The sequence below is a fragment of the Microcaecilia unicolor genome, chromosome 1 (assembly GCF_901765095.1).
Source record: "Microcaecilia unicolor chromosome 1, aMicUni1.1, whole genome shotgun sequence".
Classification (NCBI taxonomy): domain Eukaryota; kingdom Metazoa; phylum Chordata; class Amphibia; order Gymnophiona; family Siphonopidae; genus Microcaecilia; species Microcaecilia unicolor.
Window position 1 is genome coordinate 50187363 of NC_044031.1, and position 15032 is coordinate 50202394.

Genomic DNA, 15032 nt, shown 5'->3' on the forward strand with positions numbered 1-15032 from the left:
CCTCACTCTCGAGAGCCAAGTAGAAACCATAATAAAGAAAATGTTTTACTCAATGTGGAAACTCAAACGAATAAAACCTTTCTTCCCGAGGGATACTTTTCGTAAACTAATACAATCAATGGTCCTAAACCATGCAGATTACTGCAACAGAATCTATGCGGGATGCAAAGAACAACTCACAAAAAAACTCCAGACTGCCCAAAATACAGCAGCCAGACTGATATATGGTAAAACACAATTCGAAAGCGCCAAACCCCTTCGAGAAAAGCTGCACTGGCTCCCAATCAAAGAACAGATCATCTTCAAAATCTGCACTTTAGTCCACAAAATCATTCACGGCATAATCCCAGGATACATGACGGACCTCATTGATCTACCAACTAGAAACAGATTCGGATCAGCACGATCATACCTAAACCTACATTACCCAAACTGTAAAGGGCTAAAATACAAAACAACTCACGCATCTAGCTTCTCCTACATAAGCGAACAACTATGGAATGGGCTCCCATTTGTAGTGAAAACAATACATGACCACCTAAACTTCAGGAAATCATTGAAAACCCACCTCTTCAAAAAAGCTTATCCCACCGATCCAACATAAATCCCCACACCCAGCAATACAACATAATCAAAGATCGTACTGGACAATTTACTTCCACTTCCCCCTCAACCCCATGACGCCTGATATACTTCTAAATCATGTGACCACAGCACAATCTTATATTTGTTATCAACCGTAATGTCAAACACCTTTACAATACTTTGTAAGCCACATTGAGCCTGCAAATAGGTGGTCATTTAGGGCATCCTTTTGTGCCTTATCCTATATAATAATTCTCACCACCAACGTTCTAATGTGGGTCTGCCTGTGTCCGTGGCTCCTGGAGTTGCTGAGCTAGGCTCCGTAGCCAGGATGATGTCACTAACAGCTGATTCTCAGGCAGGGGGAGGAGTAGGGAAACATGCGTGTTTCCCTACTCCTCCCCCTGCCTGGGAATCAGCTGTCAGTGTGCTGCTCCCTGCCACTTCGGTGCAAGTGGCAGGGAGCGGCGCACCAAAAAACTACAAGCACGGCACCACAGAACTCCCCCTTGGTGCATCACCCAAGCCCCCCCCCCCCCCCCGGCACATCAAACATCACCTCCCCCCTGAAGCACATCAACACCCCCCTCGCCCCAGCGCATCAAACCCCCTCGCCACCCACAGATGCCAATAGTAACGCTGTCCGGCCGCTGCTGTTTCTCCTGTTGAGCAGCAGCGGCCGCTACAAAAAGAAAAGAAGCGATAAATGTTTTTAAATCCCAGCCCAAATCATTCGCAAATGCCCGAGTCTTAAAACGCAGTCTCTGCAGTCGCTCCTCCTCTCGCCTGTCACGTCACTATGCTCCTCCAGGGTCTTACTCCAGGGGCAGTGATGTGGAGGCGAGAGGAGGAGCAACTGCAGAGACTGCGTTTTAAGACTCGGGCATTTGCGAATGATTTGGGCTGGGTTTAAAAACATTTATCGCTTCTTTTCTTTTTGAAGCGGCCGCTGCTGCTCAACAGGAGAAACAGCAGCGGCCGGACAGCGTTACTATTGGCATCTGTGGGTGGCGAGGGGGTTTGATGCGCTGGGGCGAGGGGGGTGTTGATGTGCTTCAGGGGGGAGGTGATGTTTGATGTGCCGGGGGGGGGGGGGGGCTTGGGTGATGCACCAAGGGGGAGTTCTGTGGTGCCGTGCTTGTAGTTTTTTGGTGCGCCGCTCCCTGCCACTTGCACCGAAGTGGCAGGGAGCAGCACACTGACAGCTGATTCCCAGGCAGGGGGAGGAGTAGGGAAACACGCATGTTTCCCTACTCCTCCCCCTGCCTGAGAATCAGCTGTTAGTGACGTCATCCTGGCTACGGAGCCTAGCTCAGCAACTCCAGGAGAAGCAGCAGCGGCCGGACAGCGTTACCACTGGCAGCTGCGGGTGGCGAGAGGGTTTGATGCCCCGGGAGGTGGTGGAAACGAAAACAGTAACGGAATTCAAACATGCGTGGGATAAACATAAAGGAATCCTGTTCAGAAGGAATGGATCCTAAGGAGCTTAGCCGAGATTGGGTGGCCGAGCCGGTGGCGGGAGGCGGGGATGGTGCTGGGCAGACTTATACGGTCTGTGCCAGAGCCGGTGGTGGGAGGCGGGGCTGGTGGTTGGGAGGCAGGGATAGTGCTGGGCAGACTTACACGGTCTGTGCCCTGAAAAGGACAGGTACAAATCAAGGTAAGGTATACACAAAAAGTAGCACATGTGAGTTTATCTTGTTGGGCAGACTGGACCGTGCAGGTCTTTTTCTGCCGTCATCTACTATGTTACTATCCACCTTATAATTGAAAGAGAAAAACGCCTAGATTTCAACCCAAATCGGGAGATAGACGTTTATCTCACAAAAACGAATAAATCGGTATAATGGAAAGCCGATTTTGGACGTTTTCAACTGCACTCCATCGCGGAAGCATACAAAGCTGACGGGGGCGTGTTGGAGGCGTGGTGAAGGCGGGACTGGGGCGTGGTTATCACCCGAACAGAGAGGGGCGCCTTTCGCCGATAATGGAAAAAAAGTATGCGTTTGTAGCTAGAATTTAGGACACTTTTCCTGGACCCTGTTTTTTCACGAATAAGGCCCCAAAAAGTGCCCTAAATGACCAGATTACCACCAGAGGGAATCGGGGATGACCTCCCCTGACTCCCCCAGTGGTCACTAACCCCCTCCCACCACAAAAAATGATGTTTCACAACTTTTTATTTTCACCCTCAAATGTCATACCCACCTCCCTGGCAGCAGTATGCAGGTCCCTGGAGCAGTTGTTAGGGGGTGCAGTGGACTTCAGGCAGGTGGACCCAGGCCCATCCCCCCCCCTACCTGTTACAATTGTGCTGCTTAATGCTTATTAGTCGTCCAACCCCCCAAACCCACTGTACCCACATGTAGGTGCCCCCTTTCACCCCTTAGGGCTATAGTAATGGTGTAGACTTGTGGGCAGTGGGTTTTGAGGGGGATTTGGGGGGCTCAACACACAAGGGAAGGGTACTATGCACCTGGGAGCTCTTTTACCTTTTTTTTTGTTTTTGTAAAAGTGCCCCCTAGGGTGCCCGGTTGGTGTCCTGGCATGTGAGGGGGACCAGTGCACTACGACTCCTGGCCCCTCCCACGAACAAATGCCTTGGATTTATTCGTTTTTGAGTTGGGCGCTTTCATTTTCCATTATCACTGAAAAACAAAAATGCCCAGCTCACAAATTGTCGAATAAAACATGGACGTCTATTTTTTGCAAACATACGGTTCGGTCCGCCCCTTCAAGGACCTGTTCTCGGAGATAAACGCCCATGGAGATAGACGTTTTCGTTCGATTATGCCCCTCCATATTATGTTACTATTTAAATTCACTGCAAATTTGCTGTTGAGCTGCTGTGCTGCCCGTTGTAAAGTCAGTTTATTTGTGCTAAATTAAAATGCTGGTAATGCCGCTAAAAAAAAAAAAGAGATTAAAAGAATAGTTTTCTTCTATTCTGTCTAAATTTCTCAATATCCAAGGAGAGATACCATTCGAATATGATTTTTTTTCCCCCAGTGCTTCTGATTCTTAGACATTTCAACTGCTAGGGATCTATGGTGTTACCGTGCTGGTTTGTCCTCAAAACTATGATGAATGCTACCATATTAGGCCATCCACAATGCCAACTGCACAGCTGTACAGTCTACATTCAGGCCTTCCTCCAATGAATTGACAATGTTTTCCATGTGTCGTAATTCTTTCATAGCTCTGCTGCAGTTCAGCTCACATTGTATAGAGTGTTGCATCCTACCATCTGTATCTCATTCGGCATGTGTACAGTAAGCCACCACATGCTTTGCAGTTCACAGCAAAACACCTGATCTAGCAATGTCAAATTCCAGCCCTCAAGAGCCACAAATGGATTTGGTTTTCAACCATGAAAATGAACCTGGATTTTGGATCAAATATATGCAGATGCATCTCATAAATATTCATGGTGGAAATCTTGAAAGCATGAAGCCTTGTTGGCGATTGAGGTTGAGCGCCCACCAACCCTACTCTAACCTGATCCAGGGCTGGAATGCTAAGGCAGATGAATGGATCTATTTGTCCATTACTGCAGCCCACCAGGAATGTTATCACACATCCTGGGATATGGCATATGGGTATTCTTCATACAGTACAGCTGAATTCCAACTTGCATTTATGAAAGCGTGATTAAAAATTCAAATAGAATGCATTTTGAAATTCATTGGAAAGAATATCAAATGAGTATTTTTACAGTGCTAAAAAACCCCAAGGCGGGAAAAACACAAAGTTATAGTAAAAATATATACCGATTCCTTTCCATGCCCTCTCTTTCAAAACAAATTAGCAATAAAATATTGTTTTGGGTATTAAAAAAAGACATTCAATACAAGTCAATGAAACAGAAGGTGATAGAGCACAGGATCACTGGCAACAGGGGGATTAAATCATTCCTTTAAAATATGCGGATCATTACTTATGGTTCCCTGATGGACTGTTCCAATCATTTGATATGCATGTAAGTATAAAAAAATGCCATTGCCCATATCTGCAGTATCTAGTGGACATGGTCTATAGCTCACACTTTATATTTTAGTGAAGATGGGAACCCATCTAAAGGAAACTGGATTGTCTTTAACCATCATGGAGAATATCGGAAATCCAAGACCAGTTCCAAGCCACCACTAAAAGCTAAGGGGTCCTTTTACTAAGGTACGCTGAAAATGGCCTGCGGTAGTGTAAGTGCATGTTTTGGGTGCACGCAGATCCATTTTTCAGCGGGCCTTTCCAAAAAATACGCTTTTTTACATTTTTGGCGAAAATGGATGTGCAGCAAAATCAAAACTGGTGCACATCCATTTTGGGTCTGAGACCTTACTGCCAGCCATTGACCTAGCGGTAAAGTCTAATGCGGTAACCGGGCGGTAATGACCTACGTGCCTCAAATGCCATTTGGCGCGCGTCCGATATAAATGCGTCCGAAAATACAAAATTGTTTCTGGACGCATGCCAAAAATGAAATTACTGTAAGAGCCACGCAGTAGCCAGCCGGTGACTCCATTTTGGCGCACCCTGGATGCATGTAGATGCTTACGCGGCTTAGTAAAAGAGCCCCTAAATGACTGCTCTCTGCTTTGCAAGGGATGCACCACTATGGTGTTCTTTTCTCCAGTTTTTTCCTTGCGAAAGCTGAACCTCCCCACTACTTTGTTGACCAACATTGAGTGGGGTCTCCTATCCAAAGGACTTGACACCAGCTCACATGGGATGTGATAACTAACTGTAGATCTGCTCCGTTTCTGCCCCCCTATACCATCAGCACATGCAGAACAGCCACATGGTAATTATAAGTGCACATCAATAGCCCCAAATTCAGCGTGAAATAGATACATACTGTGACTTTAGATGGGTCAAAAGCAACCTCCTTGGGAGGCTCAGGTTCTGGAGGGGGCTTTGGTGCTGCCTTGGGCTCCTCTTTCTTGGGATCAGGCTTCTTTGCCACGGGCTCAGGCTTCTTGGGTGGCATGTCACTTCTAGACTTCTCTCAGAGGTGCAGAGGAAGAGGGTAGGAGAGAGAAAGACAGAGAGAGGGGGACCTGGCAGCTGCTCAGAGAGTGAAACACACTTTTTTTTCTCACCAAGCTTGTCTTTATGACTGTTCAGTCCCTTAATGTCACACATTGTCTTGTTCACCCAACCTATCACATGCCAGAGCTCACAATAGGGCGACAACTATAAAAGGATGAAATATTCTGTCCTTCTATTTTAGAGCAGGTGGACATAGCAGAGTTATGAATTGCCACTTAAATAGAAAGGCAGTTTAGGGATTTTGTGTGCAGGGTTGGATCTGTGTCAAATGCTTCTTTCTTCCCTTGTCTTATGTGGGTCTCTGCCTATTGTTATAGCTGCATTCATCTTGCTGCTAAATATTATTTTATTGATAGGAACTACATGACTGACCTCTGTGCTGCAATCTATTGTGTATATTATGGGAACTACAGTTCTTTCATCCAAAACCCATTTTCTATTATTGAACCTCAGAAAAATAGATGCAGTCGCTTCTAGGTGGTAGTACATTTCTGATACCCAGCTTGTGTGGCAGCTTTTAAAAGCACTACATAAGTTAAGCAAATTGCAGTCAATTTGCTTTAAAGCAGGAGGAAAAGGACTTCCGTGGCCCAGGCCACGTCTAAATTCAATTTTGGACTAATGGTCTGCCCTGCTTCTTCATTAGTCCAGTGCTTAATAACATCTAATTTTCTATTTTCAATTTTTAATATTTATTTTTTTCATTTAGTTTTCTTTAAAAAGAAGAAACCGCTCGTTTCAACAAGATTCCAGGTACTTATCTGAAGCAGTTCTAACCCGCTCTACAGAAGGCAGTTTCAGATGAGCAAGTTCAGTCAAAATACTTAGCTTTTAAAAGCAACAATTAACAGCTATGTACAAAGTGGAAAATAGAGATGGACTTGCTCTTAATGGATATGGAAATTAAAAAGAGCTAAAAAACCAACGGGTCAATATTTGGCATGGACTGTCATTTGTAATGAGAGAGAAAATGTTGACAACATTTCTAATGTCATCACCAAACAAAAACGAGTGGAAATAAGTAATATTTCTTGTTTTGTCATTCACTAACAATAGTGCTCACTATTTGGATATAGGGCCGGCTTCTACGTATGGCACCTGAAAACTCCTCCATGTGGAAAACATTTCCGCCTAAGCATATTCTATAACTGGTGACTAGGCTTAGGCGCAGTATATAGAATACGTTTAGGTGATATCCTAGCGCCTAATCCTACAAGCCTCCATTTGCATCAGTGTAAATCCCAGCACATAGATTTAGGCTCAGAAGGCCATATTCTACAACAGTGCGTGTAAATTTTAGAATGCCCACGAAATGCCCATTTATTTTCTGAGAAGACTGTGTGTGTTGGATAGGATCTAGTATATATCTCTGAAACATGGTTGGGGGATGGGGTTTTGGTTACTGAATTACAGCTATGTCATGAGGGTTATTAGGTGAAGGGTAGGTGAGCAAGGGAGGAATGGGGTTGCTTGTGATCCAACAACTGTGATTCATTCAGGTGTTAAAAATACCATGGGTGGAGTGTTTCTTGGTCCAGAGAGCAGAGGGAGTATATTTGGGTATCATGTTGTTATAACATGCTCCTGATTTTGGGCTTATAAAGAAGTAAGATTTGAATCAGTTAATAGAGGAGAGATGTTGGTTACAATCTCTGATTGTTTTGGGTTATTTCAAAACAATGTGGTTTCCCAGCCGTTTAAGAGCTATTTGTGTAAGAGCTTGGGTTTTCTCAATTGGTATTAGACTATACACATTCTGCTGGTCTTCTTTTGTGAATCTTTTTAGGGTGCACATTACTCCTGCTCCATGGTCAGATTACCAAAACTCGGCGGTGGCCAATTTGAACCGTTTAGAAAGATTCTTGGTTTGTAAGTCTTTGCATAGGTTGGTGAGAAAATGGGAGGAGATTACAATAGATTTATTTTTATCTGTATTATCCAGGGCACTAGTGTGCAGGGCTTGGTTTTGATTTGGAGCAGAGACTTACCCGTAATGGTAGACCTTTTGGCCTCCCTGAAAAGAATGGCCATGGGTTTTACTATGGTATTCTGAAGACTTGAGGAGACAAAAACAGGTATATAAGTGGCTAGAGAGGGTGTGGCACAAGGGGAGGTCACATGGGAAGAGTCTAAGGTGGAAAAATGTTTGACTACTGCTGTTGGCTGTATGAAGGGAAGTGAGAATTTTATTTTGCAGAGGATTATGATGGTTGGTAACATCTCCCATGAATTGTATGTCATTTGGGAGTTGACTGCTGTTCATCATGCCCCTCCAGTAGTACACTTTGGAGCTCATTTTCAAAGCACTTAGACTTACAAAGTTCCATAGTCAGCTGATTTTCCAGGAGTAAAGTGGTGAATTTGATACACACTAAGGGTGATACGTTAGCAGATTTGCCTAATGTTTCCATTGTTGTCTGCTGGAAAGGCAGGGGATATCTGTCAGGTGGATTGACTTTTTCTTTTGTTTCACTGGTAGGTATTGGATGTATATTGTCTAAGATGAAACCCTCGGTGAGTGTTTTGGGCCTTGCTAGGGCAGCTGGCTAATGATTTTCCAAATGGAAATCTATGTGAAGGTAAATAAATCGCTCACTGAGGGCTGGTTTTTGTTAGCAGCAAAGACTTCTGTGAGCCAACCAGTTATTAAAAATGCTACAGTAGAGCCAACCAGGTGGAGAATTTTAAACCTCTATCTAATCTGCCTCCAAATTCTAGAAATGGTGCCTAAAATTAGAGGCACAATTGCACATCCAGTTATAGACTAGGGTCAGTTATGCGCATAACATGATTAGCTAATTGGTGCTAAGTTGTCACATATAATTGGTGTTAACTCTTACTAATTAGTAGTTGTGTGCATAAATGACTTTCACCCCTGTTCTGTAAACTGAGCACCTTAACTTCTGTTGTGTGCAGCTTCAAAGGTGCAATTAACGTGGGAGGGGAATGTGTGTGTCAGAGGCTTCCAAATAACCTTACACGCATGTGGACAGGCATTTTCGATATGACATCTAAATTTAACTTTGGACACTATGCTGAAAATGTCCACAATTCAAGTGGTGAACAAAGCAATTTTTGATCCAGAAATGTCTAATGTCTATCTTTTTGTTTCAAAAATGGCCATTTGCTTGACGTTGTTGTACTCAGTGCATCTATCCATTTCCTGCCTGACTGGGTGGCTGGGTTCACATGAGGCTCTGCAAATAATACACTTTTTGCTTATTTACAACCCAAATTTTTAGCGACTTCTGCGCAGTCTGTATTGAGGCACCAGTCCTCAAGCTTACCTTGACTTCTTTCTTTTATTTTGGCTGGAAAAAAAGAACTTTTATCTTCCCTTCATATTGCAAATAACTCTCCTCATGCTCTGTGACCGATACTGGATCTATATTTACATCTAACCCTCATCCTGGACAACAAAGAGAAAGCCTACAGCAACCTGCTTCAATTGGATCGTGATCAACAATCAGTCAAGCTTCCATCAATCACAGGGCATGGAAGCTATACTCCTGATCCAATGATATCCTTTGCTAGTACAACTGGTTAGTGATTTTTCACAGGAAAGACTATGTGACGGTAAATACGTTGCTCACTGGGAGTTGTTGTCTGTCAGCACTGAAGACTTCTTTGATCCAACCAGTTATTAAAATTGCTACGTTGGATCCAACCAAGTGGAGAATTTTAGGCCTCTATCAAATCTGCCCTTTGTGCAGAAGGTGTTTGAGAAAGTGGTGACCACACAGCTGTTAGATTTTTTGGAGATAGCAGAGGCCTTGGAGAACAATCAGTTACGCTTCCATCAATCACATGGCATAGAAACTCTCTACCCAGGTAAGGCTCCAAGCTGTTTAAATTGCTTGTTTGGGGCGAACTGTATTTAGCAGCACGTAATCAGCTTGTGCCACTAATATCTGTGGTTAGTGCCTAAGTTGTAGTCAGCTAATTTGTGGGTGGTCTTGGGGGGGCAGAGTCAAACTTATGCGGTTAGGTGCCGATATTCAGCACTAAACTGCATAAGATAATGGCATAAGTTAGGCCACAAAAAAATCAATCCTATCTTTATGCAGTTCATTTTATATTATTAAGTGCTGAATATTGCACTTAAGTGCGTAAGTGTTATCTTGCCACATACGTCTAGATATTCAATTCTGGTGGCTGGATATGGTCCAACATTGAATATCCAAGAATGTAAACATAGAAGACAAAGAAAAATGAAGGCAGATAAAGACCCTATGGCCTATCCAGTCTGCCCATCCATGCCATCTATTCTCCCTATCACTCCCTTGGAGATCCTACTGTATATACTTGTCCTAAGCTTTTTTGAATTCAGATACAGTTTTCATCGCCACCATCTCCAACGGGAGACCATTCCATGAATTCATCAACCTTTCCATGAAGAAGTATTTCCTCTGGTTACTTCTGAGTCTATCCCCTTTCACCTTCATCCTATGCCCCCTCATTCCAGAGCTTGATTTCAACTGAGACTCAACTCCTGTGCGTTTATTCCATGCAGGTATTTAAATGTTTACTTTATATTTCCCCTCTCCCATTGGCAACAGCTGACCGCTGTTGGCTGATTATCGGCTGGTCTATTTCTAATCTGATGATATCCATAGATTGTAGGATGGAGGATCTTCTGTGATAGCATTGATGCTTGCTGTCAGTAACACTTTCAAATACCATTAATCATAGACTGCTGTTGAAAGAATTAATAGAAGTAGGGATTGGTATGAAGGTTTGTGGTTGATTTCAATCATTTTTGGAGGGCCATGCAAAGTGAGTCACAATAGGGGAGACCTGTTCAAGAGCTTGGCCCTTGGATTATGGGAATCCTCAGGGGGTAGTTTTGTCTCCACATTTATATAATCTTTATTTGACCCTGTTATGTTGGTTGATGCATTTGGCTGGACTGTGTTTTCGTGTCTTCAAGAAATGATGTTCAGCTATTTTTGCCATTTTTTTCCCAGCAGAGGTAGCTAACCAAACTGCCTTTAGAGATTCCCAGGTTCATATGGGGGTGAAGGGAAGGATGCAATATTAGTGTCCATTAAAAATATGCGCTCACACATTTCTAAAATCTTTATTAAGCAGATATCACACTACTTAGGGTACTTAGCCATCTATTTAGGTTATCTGAAAATTGCCTCAACAATGGATGAATAGAAGTCAATAACATGTTTATTGCATTATCATAGAAAGTAATTAATGCATTTTAAAAAGGAAATGTTCCTATATGCCTAGTAGACTATTAATAGGACTTCTACAATTGTGGCTAGTGCCTATTTCATCTCTCCCTTGTATGCCCAAGAAAGGTCAGCCAGGTACAAAGCAATCCTATCCTAACTCGGACAAGATTTTATATAGACACTTTTTTTTTTTTAGTGTGAGGGTTTCACACTCGCTGCAGCCCTCTGCAGCATTGTAATCTATTTTTTTCAAACAAGGCATGCGTCAGTGCCTTACCAAAATAGCACAACAATAACTGAGGATCTTTTGATTTGAACATTAAACCCTCTGACTCCAAGCCAAGGTCTGTGAGCTAACAGAGCAGCTGCCCAATGCAAGTTCATACGAGATCCCTTCTTTGTTTCAGCTGCTTAACATTCGGTATTTTCTATTCCAAAGACTATACGTCTGCTCAGTTTCCTCAGCTTCCAAGCCGTGGTTCTCAATTCAGTCCTCGGGACTCACTAAACCTGTCCTCTACTGAACATGTATTTCGATTGCACTGATTTTATTAAATTCTTTGGAATTTGAAAAATGAATAAACACAACATTTGAAAGAAGCCTTAACAGCAACTTGGAGGAGTGATCTGTTTGTTCACTGCACGGAAAGAAATTTTCCCTGTGGTGGCAGTGCAGAGTTCTTTGAAACAATCCTGGATGTAAGATACTTTACTCTAAGTCGGTGTTTTTCAACCCAGTGCTTGGGGCACATCCAGCCAGTTGGGTTTTTAGGATATCCACAATGGCTTTACATGAGATAGATTTGCTTGCACTACCTTCTTGGTATGTAAATCTATCTCATGCATATTCATTGTGGATATCCTGAAAACCCAACTAGCTGTGAATATTTTATTATTCTTTGCTTAGTCAATAAACAGGCTATAAATGAGAAATAAAAATAAATAATAAATAAATAGCTAAAACTATAATTTGTTGTAGAAACAGAAAATAACATAAAAACTTTATATCAGAACCACCTAGAACCAGGGCTTTTTTTGAGGGGATACTTGGGGGTACTGAGTACCGGCACCTTTTTCATTATCTACTAAAACTGACCCATAGTCCCTAAGGTTTAATGAAAGAGCTCAGGCCCTACACATCAATTCTGCCTTGTCATAGATTCTGTGACTGGTTGCAGGGGGCCTGGCCATTGTGGGGGTGGATCCCTCAGTGATAAACTCACCCCTGAAGGGTGGCCTGGCTTTTGAGTACCGGCACCTTTTACACTAGAAAAAATGAACTGCCTACAACCCTTCCAGTGCACTCCATCAAGACACACCTCCCTGATACATGATACAGTCTGTATTGCAAAATATGGGCACAATTTTATTAAATAGCTTGCAAGGGGAATCTAATTTGGGAGTCTGAATCATGCTAACTGTATCTTACTTCAGCTATCCACACCACCACCACCGCCACTTTCCATTATGTATAAAAGTCAAAATGATTTCATTTCACCAGTGCAGTTCCAACCAATGCAGCTTTCTCTGCCATATCCCACGGCTTTTGAATTTTGCCCGGGGGGGGGGGGGGGGGGGGAGTTCACAGAAAACTGCCCAACTCTGTGGTTTAACCACGGTTTGGCAACTTTAATTCAGACGCCCCTTCTCAGTCACCAGGTCACTGTCAGTATGCTCCTCTTTTATTATGGTGAGTAAATTCTCTGATATCTCCCCCCCCCCCCCCCCCCCCCCGATTAGCTTCAGCTGTCCTTCTTCTTTGTGCTTATCTTTACTAAAACCATTTTACTTTTATCCTTAGTGGATAATATCCCTTAAAGTGTATAAACGTGGCTCCCTCAATATGCCTGTCTCTCCTTCAGTGAATAATTAACATAAGATGCTGCTGTCCTCTCTCTCTCTGCTTAGCTCAGCTATGTAATATTTCATGAAACTGATACGGGTAGCTGTCAGGCAAAATGACAGAAACCTCTCTTATGTTCTCAATACAATACAGCAGAGATTTTCAACTTTTTTCATCTCATGGCATACTGACAAGGCACTAAAATTGTCAAGGCATACCATGAGATTTTTAATGATATATGTCCTCTCTATTCCCTTCTTGTAATTGCTTTCAATGGAAGTAATTGAACCAGCCGGGTTTTACTTCCATTGCTTTCAATGGAAAGCAATGGAAGTAAAACCCGGCTGGCTCAATCCGTCCTCCTTTTTCTGGAGCCATAGGGTAACCCTAGCCCTGCCCCTCAAGTTGCTCCCCCCCACACACACACTTAACTTAAAAAAAACACGAGTCTATAATATTGTTTCATAAAGGCAAGATAAAAATGTAACAGCTCCTAAGAATGGAGAAAAAAAAAAGGAAGAAAAATCCAGAAGGAGGCTTCAACAATAGCTTTCATTGGCACTTCATTTACCCTGACCCAGAGAAGAAAAACAATTTTTGGATGTCCTCAACACTGGTACTCTGAACATATGCGAATACTGAGCACGTGCAGAGTGCCGGCATTGGCGGCTCAGGAAGCCGCTGCTGACTGCCGAGCTGTTCTTAGGAGCTTCTGGACGCCTTCAGGGAAATCTTCAGCTGGCCGGCACTTGGAGATCCCTTCCAGCCACCACAGCCACTGACAGTCCCACGGCACAGCTGCAGACCATCCGCGGCACACTGGTTGAAAATCGCTGCAATACAGGCAGAGAAAATCTGCTTTTAAAACACACTGTGACCAAGGGTCTCTTCTCTCCCCAATTTTTTCATTAATCCTTCCCATATAGGGGAGAAGGGAAAGGTGCTGTTTGTACGTTTGGGAAGCTGCCAGGTGCCTTTGGCCTGGATTGGCCGCTGTCATGGACAGTATGCTGGGCTCGATGGACCTTTGGTCTTTTCCCAGTGTGGCATTACTTATGTACTTATGTACTTAATTTTGTTCATATAGAGAGTTTAAGCTGAAGGACATTGAAGTCCTATTTCTTTGAAATAGGCTGCATTTGAGTTCACACCGCCTTTGAGTTCACACCTTTTCAGTAGTAGATTAAGGTATTTCCCTGGCCCTGGAATGCTTAAAATCTAAGCGGCCAATACAGAAAGCATCGAAGTAGAGCTGGCTAACTGTGCTGCTCTACCACAAAACTATTGCCAGAAAACAGCTATGGCCTGCTTTAAGCCAGAAGTTCCAAACACATTGTACTTGTACCCCAAGGAATATGTGAAACTTTAGCGGGGGTATATGACAACCTGGCAGCAAGTAATAAACATTTCCAGGCTATTGGCATCAGGGCCTCTTTTATCCAGAGCCACACCACTAGCATTACCATACTCCAATCCTCTCCCCCACATCTCTTCCTATTGTACCACTCTATATAATCTGGTTTATCTCTGTGATACTTTGTATCATACCTTGTAAGCCGCACTGAACCTGCTATCGAGCGGGTAAGGGAGGGGTATAAATGCTATAAATAAATAAATCTCTCCATCCCTCACTTTGTTCTTCCTTCTCTCCCCAGTCCAGCAGAATTTCTACTCTTCCCCCATCCCCTCCATTTAGCACCTCTTCATTTCCATCATCCTTCCTTCAGTCCATCCTAACTTGCCTCAATCACTGCTGGTAGCAGCAGTGCAGTGATCCAAATTGGAGACTCTGGGCCTTCACTAAGCCACATAATGCCTCCTGTGTTGCAACTTCCTGTTTATGCAGAGGTAGGGAGTGACCTAGTAAAGACCCCATGGCTCCTTTTTCAATCACTGTGCTGCCATTACCAGCAGTGATTAAGGCAAGTTACAATGGACCAAGAGGAGGGGGGGCAGAAAGGGAGAGGTGCTGAATGGGAGTGGGGTGAAGGAAAAAGTGCTGCCGTATAGGGGAGAAGGGTAAGGTGCTGCTGGATGGAGGGGGAGGGAGGGAGGGATGATGCTGGACCAAGGGTGTGACAGCAAGAGAAGCTGCTGGATGAGGGGGTGAGAGCAATAGATGCTGCTGGACTTTGAGGGGTGAGAGTGAGAGGTGCTGCCGAACGAGGGAGGGGGTAATGCAAGCAAGAGGTGGTACTGGACTCAGAAAGTTGAGAAAGGAGAGGTGGTGCTGGACCGGGGTGGGGAGGAGGGGGAGAGGTGTTTCTGTTCTGGTTGGAGGAGATGGAGTTGGAGAGAGAGAGAGTGAGAGACAGACCAGCTTATAATCGAACGAGAAAAACGCCCAAGTTCCGACCTAAATCGGGAGA

At 43.8% G+C, this 15032-nt stretch overlaps 1 protein-coding gene across 1 annotated transcript in view; it reads right to left on the reverse strand.

The window, feature by feature from the left end:
* MYL3 (myosin light chain 3) overlaps positions 1–5686 on the reverse strand; it is a 67348-nt gene extending 61662 nt beyond the window's left edge. Inside the window, exon 1 of the mRNA XM_030197184.1 lies at positions 5441–5686. Within this exon, the coding sequence (XP_030053044.1) occupies positions 5441–5572 (132 nt within the window). The 5' untranslated portion in view covers positions 5573–5686. The remainder of the gene's footprint in view (positions 1–5440) is intronic.
* Positions 5687–15032: the final 9346 nt, after the last annotated feature.